Genomic DNA, 25,806 nt, shown 5'->3' on the forward strand with positions numbered 1-25,806 from the left:
ATGGTTACAAAAAACATCCAAAATTAATCTGGTCATTCAGACCTCGAGGATGGCAAGTGTCCAGGGTAAAAATCCACCTGGCCTCCCTCTGTAACAACAATCTGTCCAGGTCACCACCTCTTTTTGGCATGTCAATTTGGTCAATCCCCATAAACTGTATGACTCTAGTATCACCCCCATGTATACCATTGACATGTTTGGCAATTGGGGTGTCTCTTCGATGTCGTATGTCTCCAAGATGTTCTCCCACCCTTCTCCTAAATTCTCTGATTGTCTTCCCAATATAGGTAATACCACATTGACAGATGGCTCTATAAATAATCCCTGTACTTTTGCAGTTTACAAATCTTTTCAACCAAAAGGTTTCATGTGTATTCTCATTGAAAAATTCCTTTCCGGTACATATTGATTCACACGCTATGCACCCACCGCATTTAAAACAACCTGCCGGTCTCTGTGGGAGCCATGTTGTTTCTCTAGGTGTAGAAAAATGGCTATGTACGAGTCTGTCGCCTAATGTCTTAGCCCTCCGATAAGTAATGACCGGTTCCCTTCCCAGGGTATCTCTCAAGTCCCCATCCATCTTTAGAACGCCCCAGTGTTTACGTATAATGTTTTTGACAGATGATGCTCCATTATCGTAGGTGCAGATAAGTCTCGTCACTTTGGAGGATTCCACTTCCTCCCTCCGAGGTATGAGGAGGTTTTCCCTATTTTTCTTATTGGCATATCGAAATGCCTCTCGCAAAATCTGACATGGCACTCTTATACCATTCCAGCAAAATCCGAACTCCAATATGGAGCCTCTTCTCTTCTGAGCTTTGCACTATGTCTCAAAAGTAGTATCTCCCCACATATGGGGTATTGGCGTAATCAGGAGAAATTGCACAACAAATTGTATGGTGCAATTTCTCTTGTTACCCTTATTAAAATGCAATATTTTGTGCTAAAAACATATTTGTGGGGAAAATTTTATTTTTGTTATTTTTATGGCTCAACATTATAAACTTCTGTGAAGCACCTGAAGTTTCATTGTGCTCACCACACATCTAGATCAGTTCCCTGAGGGGTCTAGTTTCCAAAATGGTGTTACTGGTGGGGGATTTTCACTGTTTAGGCACATTAGAAGCTCTCAAAACACGACATGGCATCCGCCAATTGTTCCAGCAAATTTTGCATTCAAAAAGTCAAACGGTGCTCCTTCTCCTTCCCTTCTGCCCAAAACAGTGGTTTTCTCCCTTATATGGGGTATCAACATGCTCAGGAGAAATTACACAAAAAATGTTGGGGTCCATTTTTTCCTGTTACCCTTGTGAAAATAAAAAAAATTGGATCTGAAGTAATTTTTTTGTGAAAAAAATTTAAAAGTTAATTTTTTCCACATTCCAAAAATTCCTGTGAAGCACCTGAAGGGTTAATAAACTTCTTGAATGTGGGTTTGTGCACCTTGAGGGGTGCAGGTTTTAGAATGGTGTCACTTTTGCGTATCTTCTATCATATAGACCCCTGAAAGTGACTCAAATGTGATGTTGTCCCTAAAAAAAAATGGTGTTGTAAAAATGAGAAATCGCTAGTCAACTTTTAACCCTTACAAGTTCCTAACAAAAAAAAATTGGTTCCAAAATTGTGCTGATGTAAAGTAGACATGTGAGAAATTTTATTTAATAAGTATTTTGTGTGACATATCTCTGTGATTTAAAGGCAGAAAAATTCAAATTTGGAAAATTGTGACATTTTCTAAATTTTGACCAATTTAAATTTTTTTTAACAAATAAACGCACATCATATCAAAGAAATTTTTACCACTAACATGAATTACTATATGTCACTAAAAAACAATGTCAGAATCACTGGGAGCGTTAGGAGCTATAATCTTATCAAGGGACAGTAGTCAGAATTGTAAAAATTGGCCCGATCATTAACGTGCAAACCAAAGAGAGAGAATGTTTTAAGGCATTTATAATTACTTACTGCAAAGTCAAAAGTTTACATACAGTTCATTAATATTTGGTACCATTTCCCTTACACTGAATAACTTGAAACAAGCTTCTCACAATATATAGTTGGTCGGAATTTGGCCCATTCCTTCGGACAAACTAGTCTTCTCAGATATTTAGAAAAACATGCATACTGTATGTGTCTTTTTATATAGTGTATGGAAACTTCTAGTTTCAACTGTATATACAGTACAGACCAAAAGGTTGGACACACCTTCTCATTTAAAGATTTTTCTGTATTTTCATGACTGAAAATTGTAAATTCACACTGAGGCATCAAAACTATGAATTAACACACACATGTGGAATTATATACTTAACAAAAAAGTGTGAAACAACTGAAAATATGTCTTATATTCTAGGTTCTTCAAAAGTAGCCACCTTTTGCTTTGATGACTGCTTTGCACATTCTTGGCATTCTCTTGATGAGCTTCAAGAGGTAGTAACCGGAAATGGTCTTCCAACAATCTTGAAGGAGTTCCCAAAGATACTTAGCACTTGTTGGCCATTTTGCCTTCACTCTGCGGTCCAGCTCACCCCAAACCATCTTGATTGGGTTCAGGTCAGGTGACTGTGGAGGCCAGGTCATCTGGGGTAGCTCCCCATCACTCTACATCTTGGTAAAATAGCCCTTACACAGCCTGGAGGTGTGTTTGGGGTCATTGTCCTGTTGAAAAATATATGATAGTCCAACTAAACGCAATAGAATAGAATGCCGCTGCAAGATGCTGTGGTAGCCATGCTGGTTCACATGCCTTCAATTTTGAATAAATCCCCAACAGTGTCACCAGCAAAGCACCATCACACCATCACACCTCCTCCTCCATGCTTCACGGTGGGAACCAGGCATGTAGAATCCGTCCGTTCACCTTTTCTGCATCACACAAAGACACGGTGGTTGGAACCAAAGATCTCAAATTTGGACTCATCATACCAAAGCACAGATTTCCACTGGTCTAATGTCCATTCCTTGTGTTCTTTAGCCCAAACAAGCCTCTTCTGCTTGTTGCCTGGCCTTAGCAGTGGTTTCCTAGCAGCTATTTTACCATGAAGGCCTGCTGCACAAAGTCTCCTCTTAACAATTGTTGTAGAGATGTGTCTGCTGCTAGAACTCTGTGTGGCATTTACCTGGTCTCTAATCTGAGCTCCTGTTAACCTGCGATTTCTGAGGCTGGTGACTCGGATAAACTTATCCTCAGAAGCAGAGGTGACTCTTGGTCTTCCTTCCTGGGGTGGTCCTGATGTGAGCCTGTTTCTTTGTAGCACTTGATGGACACGGGGACAGTTTCAAAGTTTTCCCAATATTTCGGACTGACTGACATTCATTTCTTAAAGTAATGATGGCCACTTGTTTTTCTTTACTTATCTGTTTGTTTTCTTGCTATAATACTAACTGTCTATTCAGTAGGACTATCAGCTGTGTATCCACCAGACTTATGCTCAACACAACTGATGGTCCCAACCCCATTTATAAGGCAAGAAATCCCACTTATTAAACCTGACAGGGCACCTGTGATTGAAAACCATTTCCGGTGACTACCTCTTGAAACTCATCAAGAGAATGCCAAGAGTGTGCAAAGTAGTTATCAAAGGAAAAGGTGGCTACTTTGAAGAATCTAGAATATAAGACATATTTTCAGTTGTTTCACACTTTTTTTAAGTATATAATTCCACATGTGTTAATTCATTGTTTTGATGCCTTCAGTGTGAATTTACAATTTTCATAGTCAGGAAAACACAGAAAAATCTTTAAATGAGAAGGTGTCCAAACTTTTGGTCTGTACTGTATATGTTTCTGTAATTCAATGTTAAATAAGCTTCAATTAAAATTATTACCTAAATACCTCCTTTATTGTCCCTTACTAAAGAAAGAAAAAAAAACAGATCTTTCCTATTCAGCAGTTACAGTAGTTGCGTGCGCACAAATATAAAGCTTGCCATATAGTGTTGTCTTTAAATTGATTTGTGTTTTGCCTATTGGATTATTACAAGTCATCTACATGTCCAACTTCTCAATATTAACGTGGATCAAAGTTGATATCTAGGATTGTTTGACTCAACAGTACAGCGCTGCATAGAGCTGATAAGGCGATGTCAGTCAGGTGTAGAGGAGCCTGTGTCTGATGCCGGGTCTGTGCAGCTGGCACTGGCAGGGGAACAGCTTCGTTCATAACCATTTGTTTTTGTTTGACTGGTTTGCAGCTGTCAGATCTTTGCCTGAATATCGTTTATTTGATCAGCTGAAGGCGCCTTGCATTTGTCACTGATGATTGACAGCTAACATAAAAGGTGCCGTGATTCACTTTAATCTGCAGCATGTTACTGTTAGTATACCACAGCATTGTGCCCAGTTATGTCTGTTGTAAAAGGGACAGGGTTTTCCTCCACGAATTACTAAACTTATAGATATCAAAAGAGGAACTCTCCCTACGCCTCTAATGAGGTCCGATATCAACTATTAACGCCAAACTTGACTATTCATAATTAACATCCACTAAATACGCCTCAACGTTATGTTTTCCTTATACTACTGTATATACTAACTGAGACAAAACTATGTAACAATAAAGGATATTTGTTACACACACACAAGTCTGCAGTCTATAACGTACATATATATTTATACCCAAGCTGGTGACTATAAATATATATATATATATATATATATATATATATATATATACAAATATATGGATATTACAACTCTAATACAGTAATATCACTCCAGAATACAGTGATATCCCAACAGTATCACACAGTAATAACCCACAATGTCCAGTAATATCACAACAATATCACTTAACTGCCCGATTACCCAAATCATTCATACAATATCAGCCCTCCCACCTATGGCTAGCTAACCCTAGTGAATAGTACTGCGCCTATTAAGAAAAGGGGATACAGAGTATACTTAAGCCATGTGGGTCCATCATCATTCAAGCATGCAGGCACAGTAAAAGAGGCAGAGCACATGTGTCTTGTGCCTTTTATGTCCAGCTAGAAGAGGTGTTTCCATCCCCAGGTGTGTGGGGATGAGGTCACAAGTCTATTGTCCATTGGCCCAAGTCCTAAATGAAACCTGATATACCAGCTCGAGGAGGGGGCTACTGAGCACATGTGGGGGAATTATATATCACTAAACACATCTCTACGTAAAGATATACATTTTGGAGCACTTCCCTTCTACATCTGTAAATACTCGGAAAACTTCCTAATGTCTTATCAGATTTCTTCATAATCATGTAACTAATTAAGGAAATTAATATTAATCTCATCTGTAAATTGTCTATTAAAATAAGATAAATTAGTAAATACACATTTATAAGAACACGTTAAATTAACAATCAGACAAATGGAGAGTGAAGAGAACCTCTTGGCACGCAGAATCTAAGGCTCTCTTCACACGTAAAACATGTACACATGTCACGTTCCGTTTTCCCTATCTGCGTGGTTTACTGTTGGCCATCCGTGTGTATGTGTGTGCCATCCGTGTGACATCTGTGTTTCATCTGTGTTAAGTATGTGTTTGTCACGGACCCATAGCCCTTGTCATCTCTGCTGCTGGGAAAAAATGGACATGTCTCCCGGTGGTTTACACAGACACATGGTCCATGTATACACATGGATGTGAGCAGCCCCATAGGTTATAATGGGCACGTGTGGTATCCGTGAAAAGAAAGGAAGCCACGTTCTGCAAACAAGGACATGTGAAGGAGGCCTAAGGGAGAACACCTCCACAATTGCTCTTATTTTACAGATTTTGCTTAAGGTCATGTAGCATATTTTGCTTCAGGCATCCAGGTACGGATTGCAATGTACAGACCGTCCACGGTGGGTCTCCTAATTCAAACTCATCAGACTCACAGTCATATAAGAATCTGTTGCATTCATGTCAGAGAAAGAAAAATTTGGGAATTCAAATTAATGAAGATATTCAATTCTTTGACACTAGGAATCAATTTAACCCCTAGATTTATGAGTCACTACATGGATACAATTCACACCTCCACCAGATGGACTCAGGATAACTAAGAACATTATTCCCACTGCCTCTCCATTTGTAAGAAAATGCCTAATTTGATTTCCTTGGCTTATCTATGGACTCATCACACCTCTCATCCCTTGATCAAATGTCCTACTGTAGTATTCCTTAAATGTTGTGCTTTTTCATTATATCTATTTGTAATCCATCCTGAAGAAGGAGCCACTGTGCTCTGAAAGCTTGCAAACATATTTTTTTCTGGTTAGCCAATAAAGGTATCACTCCTAGAATTCTTTTGTTATCATTGGGCAGAAAAGTATTCACATTGATTTTTCTGGCTAACATTACACGGTACCACAATACAATTTATTATTGTACATCATTGCATTCATGTCAGAAGACCTGTTAAGCAGGTGACTGGGATGCAATACGCAGACAATGACAAGGCGGAAGTAACCAACTTATCTATTTATTCACCAGGTGTGAACATGGGAAAAGGGTGATTTGAATAAACAGTAATTCACGGATAACAGGGTATGTACAGAGTACAATATTCAATATACAATCATTCATATCACAGTTATTATCATCACACTATAGCTCTTACAGAGGGATTTCACTGTCATATATATCCCGCTTCTAATGAGAGCAATTTCCACAGTCCTAAACATAGCAATATAACGATCCCCTTTATATAGTAGGCCCTGTTGGGGTCTCTGGTTCTTCCTGCTAGGCCTCAAGTCCTTTTGATGACACCTGGTAATGTTCTCTTTGCCATTCGCATTCTGGATGGTCCACACCCCGACTCTTGCACACACCCTCGACTGACCCCTGCACTGTACGTCATTAGCGTAAGTAACGGCCAGCTCACTGACACCTCCTGTTCACCACCACAGGAGTCCACTCTGAACAGAATTTTCTCACAGATCTGCATGGCTTGACTGACTCTGGATGTCTCTCATACCTTGCGGGATGAGGGCTGGACAATTGGCTCTTCAGTGGCGTCGTCTAGACTAGGTCTTGACCAGCGCTGGTCTGGTCTTTGGGCTTTGACAGGCGTTGTGTTGATTTCGAAACTTGTCTGGCACCACCTGGATTCTGCTTCCAGCCATGCCACAGCCCACTAGTTCATGCTTCCTGCCACGGCCTGGCACCCTGACCTCAGCGTCTTCCTCAACAGATATCCTGATTGTCCCCTCTCCTGACATCAAATCTGCTCCTGTTTTGGCACCCTGGATTCTTCTACCAAGGAACTGAGTCATCAGGGTAACCCGACCAGGTGCTTCATCTAGACTCGTCCTCCCTGCAACACTTCCTCTTTCTTCATGTTCTGCAGGGTTCTGTCTGAACAGTAGATGTCAGTCTTTAATCACAAATAGTACACAATGCTGGAAAATTTAATCTTTCATTTTACACTCCCCTACAATCCTTGAGTCAATTTGAATGTTGCGGTGTGAAAAATTAATGTTCAAAAGTGACCTAAAGAATTCCATGCTGCTTTATGATATGCTTCCCTAAAGACTTTGCTTCTAGGGGAGAATGCAGAGCCTCAAAAATGTATCAAGAAGTGCCTGTATATCTGTATAGCCCCCGATAAAAATTAAACTAATGTCGCTCGCACCCACCAACATTGACAAGTTCGACCAACAGTCTAATGAGTATGGAGTGCAGGCTGATTTTCGGTGAAGATGCCTATTTGGCATATTGATTTTGAACTGGATATAAGCTGTTCTGCCCATTCTAGCGAAGGTCAGGGCTTCGTATCTAGCTTTAAAAAGGTTTAATACCATAGTTTGGTTTTGCTGTGTTATAGCACCACCCAGTGGTGTTTAAATTCACTACCTGTGTTTTTCAGTAATTATTAGAGTGTTGCATTCTGGGATTCACCAAGGTATCATGGGAAGGGGAAACTCCATTTTCTCTCTGTGTATTTCCCTGGACACACGTGTTAATCTGCTGTGTTGAACTACCTCACTTATTGCCATTCCGGTTAAGATTATCCGGTAAGATCATTATCCCTGTTCTTGCTATGTAATATTCTATAGAGTGTGATTATGTTATGACCTGGTGGTCAGGACAATAATGGACCTGGTGGTTAAGAGCACACGGAATGACCTGATAGTTACTGATAATAAGGACGAGCTCTGGGACGTGGGAACTCTGCTGACCGCAATCCCTAAACCTATCAAACACACTAGAAATAGCCGTGGATTGCGCCTAACGCTCCCTATGCAACTCGGCACAGCCTAAGAAACTAGCTAGCCCTGAAGATAGAAAAATAAAGCCTACCTTGCCTCAGAGAAATTCCCCAAAGGAAAAGGCAGCCCCCCACATATAATGACTGTGAGTAAAGATGAAAATACAAACACAGAGATGAAATAGATTTAGCAAAGTGAGGCCCGACTTACTGAACAGACCGAGGATAGGAAAGGTTACTTTGCGGTCAGCACAAAAACCTACAAAAAGACCACGCAGAGGGCGCAAAAAGACCCTCCGCACCGACTCACGGTGCGGAGGCGCTCCCTCTGCGTCCCAGAGCTTCCAGCAAGCAAGAAAACAAATTAAATAGCAAGCTGGACAGAAAAAATAGCAAACCAAAGAAATACAAGCTGGAACTTAGCTTCTGATGGGAAGACAGGTCACAAAAACGATCCAGGAGTGAACTAGACCAATACTGGAACATTGACAGGTGGCATGGAGCAAAGATCTAAGTGGAGTTAAATAGAGCAGCAGCTAACGAATTAACCTCGTCACCTGTGAAACTCAGAAACACCCACCAGAGGAAGTCCATGGACAGAACCAGCCGAAGTACCATTCATGACCACAGGAGGGAGCCCGACAACAGAATTCACAACAGTACCCCCCCCTTGAGGAGGGGTCACCGAACCCTCACCAGAGCCCCCAGGCCGACCAGGATGAGCCAAATGAAAGGCACGAACCAGATCAGCAGCATGAACATCAGAGGCAAAAACCCAGGAATTATCTTCCTGACCATAACCCTTCCACTTGACCAGGTACTGGAGTTTCCGTCTCGAAACACGAGAATCCAAAATCTTCTCCACCACATACTCCAACTCCCCCTCAACTAACACCGGGGCAGGAGGATCAACGGATGGAACCACAGGTGCCACATATCTCCGCAATAACGACCTATGGAACACATTATGGATGGCAAAAGAAGCAGGAAGGGCCAAATGAAATGACACAGGACTGATAACCTCAGAAATATTATACGGACCAATGAAACGAGGCTTAAACTTAGGAGAGGAAACCTTCATTGGAACATAACGAGATGACAACCAAACCAAATCCCCAACACGAAGTCGGGGACCCACAGCGCCGGCGGTTAGCGAAACGTTGAGCCTTCTCCTGGGACAAGGTCAAATTGTCCACCACATGAGTCCAAATCTGCTGCAACCTATCCACCACAGTATCTACACCAGGACAGTCTGAAGACTCAACCTGCCCTGAAGAGAAACGAGGGTGGAAACCAGAATTGCAGAAAAACGGCGAAACCAAAGTAGCCGAGCTGGCCCGATTATTAAGGGCGAACTCAGCCAACAGCAAAAAGGATACCCAATCATCCTGATCAGCAGAAACAAAGCATCTCAGATATGTTTCCAAAGTTTGATTAGTTCGTTCGGTTTGGCCATTTGTCTGAGGATGGAAAGCCGAGGAAAAAGACAAATCAATGCCCATCCTAGCACAAAAGGATCGCCAAAACCTTGAAACAAACTGGGAACCTCTGTCAGAAACGATGTTCTCCGGGATACCATGTAAACGAACCACATGCTGGAAAAATAATGGCACCAAATCAAAGGAGGAAGGCAATTTAGACAAAGGTACCAAATGGACCATCTTAGAAAAGCGATCACAAACCACCCAAATGACCGACATCTTTTGAGAGACGGGGAGATCCGAAATAAAATCCATAGAAATATGCGTCCAGGGCCTCTTCGGGACCGGCAAGGGCAAAAGCAACCCACTGGCACGAGAACAGCAGGGCTTAGCCCGAGCACAAGTCCCACAGGACTGCACAAAAGAACGCACATCCCGCGACAAAGACGGCCACCAGAAGGATCTAGCCACCAAATCTCTGGTACCAAAGATTCCAGGATGCCCAGCCAACACTGAACAATGAATCTCAGAGATAACTCTACTAGTCCATCTATCAGGGACAAACAGTTTCTCCGCTGGGCAACGGTCAGGTCTATCAGCCTGAAATTTTTGCAGCACCCGCCGCAAATCAGGGGAGATGGCAGACAAAATTACCCCCTCTTTGAGAATACCCGCCGGCTCAGGAACACCCGGAGAGTCAGGCACAAAACTCCTTGACAGGGCATCAGCCTTCACATTCTTAGAGCCCGGAAGGTACGAAACCACAAAATCAAAACGGGAAAAAAATAACGACCATCAAGCCTGTCTCGGATTCAACCGTTTGGCCGACTCAAGATAAGTCAAATTCTTGTGATCTGTCAAGACCACCACGCGATGCTTGGCTCCTTCCAGCCAATGACGTCACTCCTCGAATGCCCACTTCATGGCCAACAATTCACGATTACCAACATCATAGTTACGTTCAGCAGGCGAAAACTTTCTAGAGAAGAAAGCACATGGCTTCATCACCGAGCCATCAGAACTTCTTTGCGACAAAACAGCCCCTCCTCCAATCTCAGAAGCATCAACCTCAACCTGAAACGGAAGCGAAACATCTGGCTGGCACAACACAGGGGCAGAAGAAAAACGACGCTTCAACTCCTGAAAAGCCTCTACAGCCGCAGAAGACCAATTGACCACATCAGCACCCTTCTTGGTCAAATCAGTCAACGGTTTAGCAACAGTAGAAAAATTAGTGATGAAGCGCCGATAAAAATTAGCAAAGCCCAGGAACTTTTGCAGGCTCTTCACAGATGTCGGCTGAGTCCAATCGTAAATGGCCTGGACTTTAACAGGGTCCATCTCGATAGTAGAAGGGGAAAAAATGAACCCCAAAAATGAAACCTTCTGAACTCCAAGGAGACACTTTGACCCCTTCACAAACAAGGAATTCGCACGAAGGACCTGGAACACCATTCTGACCTGCTTCACATGAGACTCCCAATCATCCGAAAAGACCAAAATATCATCCAAATACACAATCAGGAATTTATCCAGGTACTCTCGGAAGATGTCATGCATAAAGGACTGAAATACTGATGGAGCATTGGAAAGCCCGAATGGCATAACCAGGTACTCAAAATGGCCCTCGGGCGTATTAAATGCTGTTTTCCATTCATCGCCTTGTTTAATACGCACAAGATTATACGCCCCTCGAAGATCTATCTTGGTGAACCAACTAGCCCCTTTAATACGAGCAAACAAATCAGGCAGCAACGGCAAAGGATACTGAAATTTGACTGTAATTTTATTAAGAAGGCGGTAATCAATACAAGGTCTCAAAGAACCATCCTTCTTGGCCACAAAAAAGAACCCTGCTCCCAACGGTGATGACGACGGGCGAATATGGCCCTTCTCCAAGGATTCCTTTATATAACTCCGCATAGCGGCGTGCTCTGGCACAGATAAATTGAACAATCGGCCCTTAGGAAACTTACTACCAGGAATCAAATTAATTGCACAATCGCAATCCCTATGAGAAGGTAGGGCACTGGCTTTGGGCTCATCAAATACATCCCGATAATCCGACAAAAACTCTGGAACTTCAGAAGGAGTGGAAGACGAAATAGACAAAAATGGAACATCACCATGTACCCCCTGGCAACCCCAGCTGGACACAGACATAGATTTCCAGTCCAATACTGGATTATGAACCTGTAGCAATGGCAACCCCAAAACGACCACATCATGCAGATTATGCAACACCAGAAAGCGGATATCCTCCTGATGTGCAGGAGCCATGCACATTGTCAATTGGGTCCAATACTGAGGCTTATTCTTGGCCAAAGGCGTAGCATCAATTCCTCTCAATGGAATAGGATACTGCAAGGGCTCCAAGAAAAAACCACAGCGCCTAGCATACTCCAAGTCCATCAAATTCAGGGCAGCGCCTGAATCCACAAATGCCATAACAGAATAGGATGACAAAGAGCAAATCAGAGTAACAGACAATAGAAATTTAGACTGTACCGTACCAATGGTGGCAGACCTAGCGAACCGCTTAGTGCGCTTAGGACAATCGGAGATAGCATGAGTGGAATCACCACAGTAAAAACATAGCCCATTCCGACGTCTGTGTTCTTGCCGTTCAGCTCTGGTCAAAGTCCTATCACATTGCATAGGCTCAGGCCCATGCTCAGATAGTACCGCCAAACGGTGCACAGCTTTACGCTCACGCAAGCGTCGATCGATCTGAATGGCCAAGGACATAGACTCATTCAGACCAGCAGGCATGGGAAACCCCACCATGACATCCTTAAGGGCTTCAGAGAGACCCTTTCAGAAGATTGCTGCCAGGGCACATTCATTCCACTGAGTGAGCTCAGACCACTTTCTAAACTTCTAACAATATATCTCCGCTTCATCCTGACCCTGATACAGAGCCAGCAAGATTTTCTCTGCCTGATCCACTGAATTAGGTTCGTCATAAAGCAATCCAAGCGCCAGGAAAAACGCATCAACATCACGCAATGCCGGATCTCCTGGCGCAAGGGAAAATACCCAGTCTTGAGGGTCACCACGTAACAAAGAAATAATGATCTTTACTTGTTGAACAGGGTCACCTGAGGAGCGAGGTTTCAAGGCAATAAACAATTTACAATTATTTTTGAAATTCAAGAACTTAGATCTATCACCAAAAAACAAATCAGGAATTGGAATCCTAGGCTCTGACATCGGATTCTGAACCACTAAATCTTGAATGTTTTGTATCCTTGTAGTGAGATTATCCATCCAAGAAGACAGACCTTGAATGTCCATGTTTACACCAGTGTCCTGAACCACCCAGAGGTAAAGGGGAAAAGAGAGACAAAACACACTGCAAAGAAAAAAAAATGGTCTCAGAACTTCTCTTATCCCTCTATTGAGATGCATTAGTACTTCTGGCCACCTGTACTGTTATGACCTGGTGGTCAGGACAATAATGGACCTGGTGGTTAAGAGCACACGGAATGACCTGATAGTTACTGATAATAAGGACGAGCTCTGGGACGTGGGAACTCTGCTGACCGCAATCCCTAAACCTATCAAACACACTAGAAATAGCCGTGGATTGCGCCTAACGCTCCCTATGCAACTCGGCACAGCCTAAGAAACTAGCTAGCCCTGAAGATAGAAAAATAAAGCCTACCTTGCCTCAGAGAAATTCCCCAAAGGAAAAGGCAGCCCCCACATATAATGACTGTGAGTAAAGATGAAAATACAAACACAGAGATGAAATAGATTTAGCAAAGTGAGGCCCGACTTACTGAACAGACCGAGGATAGGAAAGGTTACTTTGCGGTCAGTACAAAAACCTACAAAAAGACCACGCAGAGGGCGCAAAAAGACCCTCCGCACCGACTCACGGTGCGGAGGCGCTCCCTCTGCGTCCCAGAGCTTCCAGCAAGCAAGAAAACAAATTAAATAGCAAGCTGGACAGAAAAAATAGCAAACCAAAGAAATACAAGCTGGAACTTAGCTTCTGATGGGAAGACAGGTCACAAGAACGATCCAGGAGTGAACTAGACCAATACTGGAACATTGACAGGTGGCATGGAGCAAAGATCTAAGTGGAGTTAAATAGAGCAGCAGCTAACGAATTAACCTCATCACCTGTGAAACTCAGAAACACCCACCAGAGGAAGTCCATGGACAGAACCAGCTGAAGTACCATTCCTGACCACAGGAGGGAGCCCGACAACAGAATTCACAACAGATTAACTGTATAGCAGCCAGTACACAGGAAATGTGATTTTTGGTTACTTGCTGTATGTAGTTATTATAGAAGTTGCATCATCCTGTATGCTTTCCCTGTTAGTTGCAGTCATGTTATTATTTGCCCAATACTTATACAAATCATTTGTATTCTTATAGTTTTACCGCGCTCATGTTCACCAATAAACAAGTTAGACTACAGAGAACAGTCTGCTTATTTGGGAGACAGAAGTGGTTTATGCCGTATGTCGGATCACACACCGTATCAACGTGTATGAAGACAGAACAGTAAAACGGATTCTAGATACCAGCAGAGGCCAGTAAAACGCAGGCTAGATACCAGCAAGCAGTAAAACAGAAGCTGAATACCAGCGGAGGCTAGCCAAACCAGGCTAGACGCCAGCAATAACAAGACCACTTACACAGCCGCTTGTACCACACCGCACGGCCTGCAGATACCGCAGCGGCCGCCATATTGCCCGCCAAGCGCTACACGTCTCAGTCTACGCTGAAGTCATTCCTACCCGCTCTGAGACGTTCTACAGCCTGCAAACGGACACACAATGTCTCCAAGTCGAGCATCCTCACTCAGGACGAGGTCCCATACAAGCCGCTCTAGCAAGTCTTCCTCGAAAAGGTCTGTCACCCTCGCCCGAGCAGAAGCTGAGGCGGCGAAGGTAAGATCCTCCTTCGCTGCACAAGAGATGCAGTTAAAGTTAAGACAAGCAGAGCAAGAAGCAGAAAGAGCCCGCCTGCAAGCAGATAGAGAAGCAGAAAGAGCCTGCCAAGAAGCAGAAAGAGCCCGCCTGCAAGCCGATAGAGACGCAGATACAGCACGCCTGCGAGCGACCTTAGAAAGGCTTTCCGCTGAAAAAGAAGCAGCAGCCGCAATAGCCAAAGCTGAGTTCTTAGAAGCCGTGGAGTTTCCCGAATCTGAGCGTGACAGCGACGTACGTGGACCAGACCTTGATCGTTAGGACCCTGCTCAACGCGTCTCAGAATATGTCCACCAACATCCCGGAATAGAAGACAACTCTGATCCGTTACACCAACCAGCCTATACAGATTACCAGAGATCCTTCCTCCAAACACCGTACTGGAAGCAGGAAGGTATACTGCGAAACGACGTCGACCACCACTACCGTCTTACAGAACAGAAGGTACGGCCTCCTCCCAGACTGACAGGGACACCCTTCGCTTCAGAACAGTTTTATACAGACTTTCCTAAGCCAGAAGCTCCTACCAGGTATGAGGATGCACCACACACACTGAATGACAACAGCACACCAGCTCATGTTGACACTGACTCAGCCACTATGAACTTTGCAAGGTTCTTTACCCGCCGGGAGCTGGTGACCAAGGGACTTGTAAAGTTCACCGATCGAGCTGAAGGCTACAGAGCTTGGCGAGCCTCCTTCCAGAACGCCATCAGAGACTTGCATCTTTCCAGTAGTGAAGAGTTAGATCTACTGGTTAAGTGGCTTGGGAACGAGTCAGCTGAACACGCCAAAAGAATCAGGAACATTAACATAAAGTACCCACACACAGGACTTCGCATGGTGTGGGAGAGACTCGAAGAATGTTATGGGTCAATAGAAGCTATAGAAAACGCTTTGTATAAAATAATTGATGATTTCCCCAAGATAGCAAATAAGGGTTATCAAAAGCTCAGGGAACTGAGCGACTTGTTAATGGAGGTACATGCTGCTCAGGCAGAAGGTGACCTACCAGGGTTGGCATTCCTGGACACTGCCAGAGGTGTCAACCCGATTGTCCAAAAGCTCCCTTACAATTTACAAGAAAAGTGGGTCAGTCACGGGTCCCGTTACAAACAGGCTCATAAGGTGCCATTTCCTCCTTTCAGGGTGTTTGTAGACTTTGTTGCTCAGCAGGCTAAAGTTAGAAATGACCCCAGTTTCGATTTCACTATGTCATGTACCACTGCCTCCGGTGTAAAACCCAGTAAAACACCAGTGGCAGTACACAAAACTAATGTTACCTCCACAGGTTTTCCTTACAGGGCAAGTAAGTCCTCTCCAGAGGAGGACAAACCTCAGGATCTCAGCAAACACTGCCCCCTACACAAGAAACCTCATCCTCTACTAAAATGTAGAGCCTTCAGGGAGAAGCCTCTAGAAGACCGTAAGAGCTTCCTAAAGGAAAACAAGATATGCTTCAGATGCTGCGCGACTACCTCACACTTCGCCAAGAACTGTGAAACCAGTGTGAAATGCGCAGAATGCAGTAGTGTGGAGCACAACACGGCTTTACACCCTGGACCACCCTCAGGGGTATCGTCACGAGTAGAAGAGTCTGCCGAAAAACAGACGGACACTGACATTGACACCCCAGTGGTCACTTCTCAGTGTACAGAGATCTGCAAGGAATTTGTAGCAGGGAGATCCTGCTCGAAGATCTGTCTTGTCAGAGTATTCCCAGCAAGCCAACGGGATAAGGCAATCAAGGTATATGCAATATTGGACGATCAGAGCAACAGGTCTCTAGCTAAGCCCTTTCTCTTCGACACCTTCAACATTGCTGGTCCCGGCTCTCCGTACTCCTTGAAGACATGTGCAGGTATTGTCGAGACGGCGGGGAGAAAAGCGACCGGATTCAAAGTAGAGTCTATGGACGGTCAAACCTGCTTATCCTTACCATCAATACTAGAGTGCAATCAAATTCCGGACAACAGGTCTGAGATACCTACACCGGAGGTAGCAGCTCATCACACCCACTTGAGACGTATAGCTCACCTGATACCGGAGCTTGACCAAGAAGCCCCTGTCGTCTTACTCCTCGGAAGAGACATTCTACGGGTCCACAAGGCTAGAGGACAGATCAACGGCCCACAAAATGCCCCATATGCTCAGAGACTTGACCTAGGATGGGTCATTGTGGGAGACGTCTGTTTGGGTGGAGCACACAGGCCGACATCAGTCAACAGCATGCTCACCAATACCCTCGAGAATGGACGCCCGTCTCTCTTCCAGCCATGCGAGAGCAGTTTCCTGATTAAAGAATTGCCATACAACACCCCTCCATCTTGTCCGTTAGCTGATCCCTCCTGTGAAGACCATGCATGCGACGGTGAGCAAGATCATAAAGGGTGCACAGTTTTCCACAGGACAAGAGAAGACAACCAGGTAGCAACGTCCATAGAGGACAGACTGTTCTTGGACATCATGGAGCGAGAGATAGTAAGAGATGAATCAAAGAGTTGGGTCGCACCTTTACCATTCAAACCACAGAGGCAACGCTTACCCAACAACAGAGAACTTGTGTACAGTCGATTTGTCTCCCTTACACGCGAACTGCAGAAGTCACCAGAGACAAAAGAACACTTCTTTACCTTCATGGAGAGAATATTCCAGAGTGGCCACGCGGAAATTGCACCTGTACTTAAAGATTCCGAGGAATGTTGGTACTTACCTATTTTCGGCGTGTATCATCCGAAGAAACCTGGTCAGATAAGAGTGGTATTTGACTCAAGTGCCAGATACGAAGGTGTTTCTTTAAACGACGTCTTTCTATCTTGTTCAGACCTCAACAACAGACTTCTGGGAGTACTCCTTCGTTTCCGCAAAGATGCAGTAGCATTTACGGCCGACATACAACAGATGTTTCACTGTTTCCTTGTTAAAGAAGAACACAGAAACTACTTGAGGTTTTTCTGGTACCGCGATAATGACCCCTACAAGGACATCGTGGAATATCGTATGAAGGTACACATCTTCGGGAACAGCCCTTCCCCTGCTGTCGCTATCTATGGGCTTAGACATTCAGCCAGAGAGGGTGAAGCAAAGTATGGATCGGATGTAAGATCTTTTGTGGAAAAGGATTTCTACGTAGATGACTGCCTGAAATCCACACCCACAGATGAGTCGGCAGTCAGTCTCCTGAAAAGGGCACAAGAAATGCTCGCTTCATCCAATTTGAGGTTGCACAAAATTGCTTCCAACAGCCAAAAACTAATGGCAGCCTTTCCCTCTCAAGATTACTCAACCGATTTAAAAGACTTGGATTTAAGCACGGACTCCCTTCCTATGCAGCGGAGCCTGGGTTTACTTTGGGATTTGAAAAAGGATGCATTCACCTTCCAGATCAGCGAAGAAGAGAAACCTTTCACGCGTAGAGGCGTCCTGTCCGTTGTGAACAGCTTGTACGATCCTCTGGGATTTGTAACTCCTGTAACTATCCAAGGTAAAATGATGTTGAGAGACTTCACCCAAGAGACGTCCGATTGGGATGATCCGCTTCCCAGTGAGAAAAGAGACTTGTGGGTAAGATGGAAGAACTCTTTAGAAGCCCTGTCAAGTCTCTACGTTGCACGACCATATGCTTCTGTGCCATCAACAGAAATCAAGATGCAAAGGCCTTGTATCTTCTGCGATGCCTCAACCAAAGCAATTGCAGGAGTGGTGTATTTGAAAACTACTGACATCAATGAACAATGCCACGTGAGGCTTGTTATGAGCCGGACAAAATTGGCCCCACTCCGTGAACACACAGTACCCAGACTGGAACTCTGTGCAGCTGTGTTAGCAGTAGAGTTAGCTGAGCTTATCTCGACAGAAATGGACCTGGAGGTCAAAGAAATCAAGTTCTACACTGACAGCAAGGTAGTGTTGGGGTATATTTGCAATGAAACTCGTCTATCTATGTCTATGTCACCAATCGGGTGCTAAGGATCAGGAGATCCACCAACCCTAAACAGTGGCATTATGTGTCCACAAACCACAATCCTGCAGACCACGCAACCAGATCCATTGAAGCAAGACTCACACATGAAAGTTTGACCACATTCCTGGCAGAAGTTTCGGCCATCATTAATGCTAGACCATTGACTTCACTTTCTAGTGACTCTGAGGATCCGACCATTCTCACTCCTGCCATGTTACTTACTCAGAAAGCCAGCGTTCTCAGTCCAGTCCAAAGTCTCTCCAATACCTTCTGGGACAGATGGAGGAAGCAGTACCTCTCCACCTTACAACCCAGGAAGAAGTGGCAGACCGACAAACCAAACATCAAAACCGGCGATGTCGTTCTCATGAAAGACAGCCAGTCTCACCGTAATGAGTGGCCACTAGGCCTCATCACTAAAATATTCCCAAGCAAAGATGGGAAAGTGCGTAAGGTTGAGGTCAAAGTAGGCAAGTCCGGGGAGAGTAAACTATTCCTCAGACCAGTTGCGGAACTTGTCTTATTGCTTTTGCCAAAAGAACCTGTAGGTGGCATCGGTTGATGCCAAGCGGGGAGTGTTCTGCCCATTCTAGCGAAGGTCAGGGCTTCGTATCTAGCTTTAAAAAGGTTTAATACCATAGTTTGGTTTTGCTGTGTTATAGCACCACCCAGTGGTGGTTAAATTTACTACCTGTGTTTTTCAGTAATTATTAGAGTGTTGCATTCTGGGATTCACCAAGGTATCATGGGAAGGGGAAACTCCATTTTCTCTCTGTGTATTTCCCTGGACACACGTGTTAATCTGCTGTGTTGAACTACCTCACTTACTTGCCATTCCGGTTAAGATTATCCGGTAAGATCATTATCCCTGTTCTTGCTATGTAATATTCTATAGAGTGTGATTAACTGTATAGCAGCCAGTACACAGGAAATGTAATTTTTGGTTACCTGCTGTATGTAATTATTATAGAAGTTGCATCATCCTGTATGCTTTCCCTGTTAGTTGCAGTCATGTTATTATTTCCCCAATACTTATACAAATCATTTGTATTCTTATAGTTTTACCGCGCTCATGTTTACCAATAAACAAGTTAGACTACAGAGAACAGTCTGCTTATTTGGGAGACAGAAGTGGTTTATGCCGTATGTCGGATCACACACACCGTATCAACGTGTATGAAGACAGAACATAAGCCATAGGCCGATATATCTATCTGTGGCCTTTGCATAGAGAACACAGGAGCACTCGACCAAACGTGCACCCCGGTATTTGGTAGAGTTGACTGAGACGGCTGACGGTGGAATGAACGGCCAAAGCCTGGCTCGGCCAACAGCCATTTACTGTATCTGAAAGTCTTATTAGGAACTCCATGTGCTGCCCTGCATGCACCTTAGGTTGAAATCTCTAGGCCTGTGATACAGGGAATTTATGTGTAGTGTTTTAAAGTCCTTTTTTCCATTTTATAAAATGATGGCATATTGCTAAGATATGGTGTCACTTTATGATCAAAAGTGGTCCACTGTCTCGGGCTTCTACTGATCCTGTGAATTAAGGGGTTGTAGGGTTGGTTTCACATAGCTGAGTGGCCATAAGGGCTGCTGTGCAGAATATTGCCATGTTCAATAAAGTGATGGCAAATCCTAGTAATCATTTTATAAGATCGGCGTAAGCCATCACCTATACAGTGCAAAATAAATATATAAACGTACAATGTTGTTTGATATTGAAATCTTTGTACTGTATGTTTGGTGGATCATTTAAAGGGGTTGACCCTCGATCAAAGTACATTTTTGTGAATAGATCTTGAAATAAAAATAAGTTTCACAATTGGATGTGTTAAAAAATGTTCCTGTGCTGAAATAACCTCTGCTATGTACTGTGTAATGGCTGTGTCTTACCGTGCAGGAATATGGCCTGATCATACCACAGCTCCTGGGCCGGGAGGAAGCAAAAGAGTATTCAGACAGGACAGCATGGGATCACAGCTGATTCTTTCTGTGGTGTAAAACATGTTTAAAAACAGGCAGTAAATTGTTTTACCTCATAGAAAGCAGCAGCTTTGTATATGGTACTTCCTTTTGCTTCCTCCCTGCCCAGGAGCTGTGGTATGATCAAACCATGCTCTTGCATGGTCAGACACAGTCATTACATATTACATATCAGGGGCTATTTTAGCATAGAAACATTTTTAACACATCAAATTGTGGAACTGATTATTCCAAGATCTATTAATTAAAATGTACTTTGTTCACGCGATAAGCACTTTGAGCATAAAAAAATACCTTGAACCATAAACATCTAAATAAATAATTTATTTTAGCATTAATAGATGTGCCTATAAAAGCATCACACTTCGATATAATAATTAGCATGAAAGTATTATTGTATTAATTTCGCCACAGATCTTCGGCCACTGGACATATTGTCAGAAGTCATCTTCCCCAACAAGTCCTTACCAGGGTTACGGATGGTGCAGTCTCAGGGAGCCCGTGGGTTTCGCCTTGCTGCAATGCCACATGTGCTTAGTTTTCCATCATCACGTCTCTTCAAAAACTGTCATCTCTTTCCAGAGGAGTTTTCTCTTGTTGTCACTGTAAAGATCCCCAGCCTTCCACCCAAGGTAATTCACTATGATCATTTTTTATGTCGTTGTATAATTATTATTTTTTGTTTATTCTGATATTCATCTCCAAATCATCTGCATTGGTCTAGGTATAAACCACAACATGCCAGCTACCAGCAATCACAACTAGAAGGATTATAGCAGTTTACTACATCCCAGTATATATCTGGACGCAGAGCACTCTTATACCTTCTGCCATGCTTTCGCAAAGAATCAAACCTACTCCAAAAATAAGCCTTAGCATGATTTTAGAGGATCATTGGAGTATTCTTGAAATATAAGCCCTTCTCCAAAAATAAGACCAGGGCCGAAGTTGGAAGTGGGAGGGAGGGCAAACTGGGCAATTGCTTAGAGCCCCCGCTTTTCATGCACCTCCCAGCACTTGTATTCAGTGTGTGTATATACATGTGTATGTACAGTATGTGCTGTATGTGCATATATATGTGTATATGCAATGTGTGTGTATATACGTGTGCAATTTGTGTATATGCATGTGTATGTGCAATATTTGTGTATATACATGTGTGTGTATACTGTACATGTGTTTGTGCAATGTGTGTGTACATAGATGTGTATGTGCAAGGTGTGTGTATATACATTTGTATGCCCTTGCTGATGGAAGGAGGTTTGCACTCAAAATCTCACGATACATGGCCCCATTCATTCTTTCATGTACCCGGATCAGTCGTCCTGGCCCCTTTGCAGAGAAACAGCCCCAAAGCATGATGTTTCCACCACCATGCTTTACAGTAGGTTTGGTGTTTGATGGATGCAACTCAGTATTCTTTTTCCTCCAAACATGACAAGTTGTGTTTCTACCAAACAGTTCCAGTTTGGTTTCATCAGACCATAGGACATTCTCCCAAAACTCCTCTGGATCATCCAAATGCTCTCTAGCAAACTTCAGACGGGCCCGGACATGTACTGGCTTAAGCATTGGGACATGTCTGGCACTGCAGGATCTGAGCCCATGGTGGCGTAGTGTGTTACTTATGGTAGGCCTTGTTACATTGGTCCCAGCTCTCTGCAGTTCATTCACTAGGTCCCCCCGCGTGGTTCTGGGATTTTTGCTCACCGTTCTTGTGATCATTCTGACCCCACGGGGTGGGATTTTGCGTGGAGCCCCAGATCGAGTGAGATTATCAGTGGTCTTGTATGTCTTCCATTTTCTAATTATTGCTCCCACTGTTGATTTCTTCACTCCAAGCTGGTTGGCTATTGCAGATTCAGTCTTCCCAGCCTGGTGCAGGGCTACAATTTTGTTTCTGGTGTCCTTTGACAGCTCTTTGGTCTTCACCATAGTGGAGTTTGGAGTCAGACTGTTTGAGGGTGTGCACAGGTGTCTTTTTATACTGATAACAAGTTTAAACAGGTGCCATTACTACAGGTAATGAGTGGAGGAAAGAGGAGACTCTTAAAGAAGAAGTTACAGGTCTGTGAGAGCCAGAAATCTTGATTGTTTGTTTCTGACCAAATACTTATTTTCCACCATAATATGCAAATAAAATGTTAAAAAAACAGACAATGTGATTTTCTGGATTTTTTTTTCTCAGTTTGTCTCCCATAGTTGAGGTCTACCTATGATGTAAATTACAGACGCCTCTCATCTTTTTAAGTGGTGGAACTTGCACTATTGCTGACTGACTAAATACTTTTTTGCCCCACTGTACATGTGTGTATATGCAATTTGTGTATATGCAATGTGTGTGTATATATGTGTGTGTATGTGCAATTTGTGTATATGCATGTGTATGTGCAATATTTGTGTATATACATGTGTGTGTATACTGTACATGTGTGTGTGCAATGTGTGTATACATAGATGTGTATGTGCAATGTGTGTGTATATACATTTGTATGTGCAATGTATGTGTAGATAGACGTGTATGTTCAGTGTGTATATATATATACTTTTGTATGTGCAATGTGTGTATATACATACAGTATGTACAGGTCCTTCTCAAAAAATTAGCATATAGTGTTAAATTTCATTATTTACCATAATGTAATGATTACAATTAAACTTTCATATATTATAGATTCATTATCCACCAACTGAAATTTGTCAGGTCTTTTATTGTTTTAATACTGATGATTTTGGCATACAACTCCTGATAACCCAAAAAACCTGTCTCAATAAATTAGCATATTTCACCCATCCAATCAAATAAAAGTGTTTTTTAATAACAAACAAAAAAACCAACAAATAATAATGTTCAGTTATGCACTCAATACTTGGTCGGGAATCCTTTGGCAGAAATGACTGCTTCAATGCGGCGTGGCATGGAGGCAATCAGCCTGTGACACTGCTGAGATGTTATGGAGGCCCAGGATGCTTCAATAGCGGCCTTAAGCTCATCCAGAGTGTTGGGTCTTGCGTCTCTCAACTTTCTCTTCACAATATCCCACAGATTCTCTATGGGGTTCAGGTCAGGAGAGTTGGCAGGCCAATTGAGCACAGTAATACCATGGTCAGTAAACCATTTACCAGTGGTTTTGGCACTGTGAGCAGGTGCCAGGTCGTGCTGAAAAATGAAATCTTCATCTCCATAAAGCATTTCAGCCGATGGAAGCATGAAGTGCTCCAAAATCTCCTGATAGCTAGCTGCATTGACCCTGCCCTTGATGAAACACAGTGGACCAACACCAGCAGCTGACATGGCACCCCACACCATCACTGACTGTGGGTACTTGACACTGGACTTCAGGCATTTTGGCATTTCCTTCTCCCCAGTCTTCCTCCAGACTCTGGCACCTTGATTTCCGAATGACATGCAAAATTTGCTTTCATCAGAAAAAAGTACTTGGGACCACTTAGCAACAGTCCAGTGCTGCTTCTCTGTAGCCCAGGTCAGGCGCCTCTGCCGCTGTTTATGGTTCAAAAGTGGCTTTACCTGGGGAATGCGGCACCTGTAGCCCATTTCCTGCACACGCCTGTGCACGGTGGCTCTGGATGTTTCCACACCAGACTCAGTCCACTGCTTCCTCAGGTTCCCCAAGGTCTGGAATCGGTCCTTCTCCACAATCTTCCTCAGGGTCCGGTCTCCTCTTCTCGTTGTACAGCGTTTTCTGCCACATTGTTTCCTTCCAACAGACTTACCATTGAGGTGCCTTGATACAGCACTCTGGGAACAGCCTATTTGTTGAGAAATTTCTTTCTGGGTCTTACCCTCTTGCTTGAGGGTGTCAATGATGGCCTTCTTGACATCTGTCAGGTCGCTAGTCTTACCCATGATGGGGGTTTTGAGTAATGAACCAGGCAGGGAGTTTATAAAAGCCTCAGGTATCTTTTGCATGTGTTTAGAGTTAATTAGTTGATTCAGAAGATTAGGGTAATAGGTCGTTTAGAGAACCTTTTCTTGATATGCTAATTTATTGAGACAGGTTTTTTGGGTTATCAGGAGTTGTATGCCAAAATCATCAGTATTAAAACAATAAAAGACCTGACAAATTTCAGTTGGTGGATAATGAATCTATAATATATGAAAGTTTAATTGTAATCATTACATTATGGTAAATAATGAAATTTAACACTATATGCTAATTTTTTGAGAAGGACCTGTATGTGCAATGTGTGTGTGTATATGCATGTATATGTGCATTGTCTGTGTGTGGCGACATGATTATCTTTGAATAAATGTAGATTTTTTTGTTCGACAATAAAAATGGATTGTTGTTCATGGGAAAAAATAAGACCTCCCCTGAAAATAAGCCCAAACCCTTCTTTCAGAGCAAAAAATAATATAAGACCCTGTGTTATTTTTGGGGAAACACGGTAGTAGCAGATGCTCTTACAGTAACATTTACTATATAACTAGCCCTATCGTCAGTGCATGTTAAATATCCAACTTGTTTGTTTTTCTTTTTTTTTTGTAGAAAAATGAGTACCTCTTTACTGCGATCACAGAAGGAAGAGGACATGTTCTTCTTGGCTTGAGATACTCAGAAACCAAACTTCACTTCTTATTCTGGAATAAGGAGAACTCCCAAGAATGGCAGACTAAAGTAACCTTTCGTGGCATCTCCTTGGCCGATGATCGCTGGCACACTTTTGTCTTAGCTGTAGCTGGTATTTCTATTTCTCTCTCCATTGATTGCAGTATCCCTGTGGAAATGTGAGTCCGATGTAAAGTAATCTGCCAGCTTTATCTGAATACTCAGAACTTTTAAGTTTCGATACCCTTAAATTCTTGTTTACCGACAAAGCTCATCTAAAGATTCCCTGTGAATTGTGATGAGCTCTTATTGGTTATATGAAAAGCGGACTATTAATGTAATCACAACATGCTGCTCATCTCTGAAGCTTATCTATCTCTTTTACCTGATTCTTTGCATGGCGCATCCATAGGTGCACCTCGGTCTTTTATTATCAGGCCCCCTTCCTCCCGTTCCTCATAAACAAAATTCTTATATTTTTTTCCAGCCTTTGAAATGTTGAATTTGTATCTAATAATGGTGGTCACTACTAAATATCCGGCCACAGAACAAAAACAGACATAATCTTCCATTTACAGACTACACTGGATGATGGATGCACATGCAGCGATCTTCGTTCATTGAAACGGCTGCTTGCAATTTTCAGAATGCCTATAGGATTGATTACCGCGGACTGCCTCTCCGCTGACCGCAGAGTTTGACCGGACCCACTTCTTTAAGGCGTATTCTCAAGTTT

The 25,806-nt window shown here is 43.2% G+C and overlaps 1 protein-coding gene across 1 annotated transcript in view; it reads left to right on the forward strand.

Moving 5' to 3' along the window:
• Nucleotides 1-25,806, forward strand: part of TSPEAR (thrombospondin type laminin G domain and EAR repeats) — a 204,640-nt gene that overhangs the window by 70,306 nt on the left and 108,528 nt on the right. The window contains exons 2-3 of the mRNA XM_069733527.1: nucleotides 20,914-21,131; nucleotides 25,011-25,249. Coding sequence (XP_069589628.1) covers nucleotides 20,914-21,131; nucleotides 25,011-25,249 — 457 coding nt within the window. The remainder of the gene's footprint in view (nucleotides 1-20,913; nucleotides 21,132-25,010; nucleotides 25,250-25,806) is intronic.

This window comes from Ranitomeya imitator, chromosome 7 (genome assembly GCF_032444005.1).
Source record: "Ranitomeya imitator isolate aRanImi1 chromosome 7, aRanImi1.pri, whole genome shotgun sequence".
NCBI classification, from domain to species: Eukaryota; Metazoa; Chordata; class Amphibia; order Anura; family Dendrobatidae; genus Ranitomeya; species Ranitomeya imitator.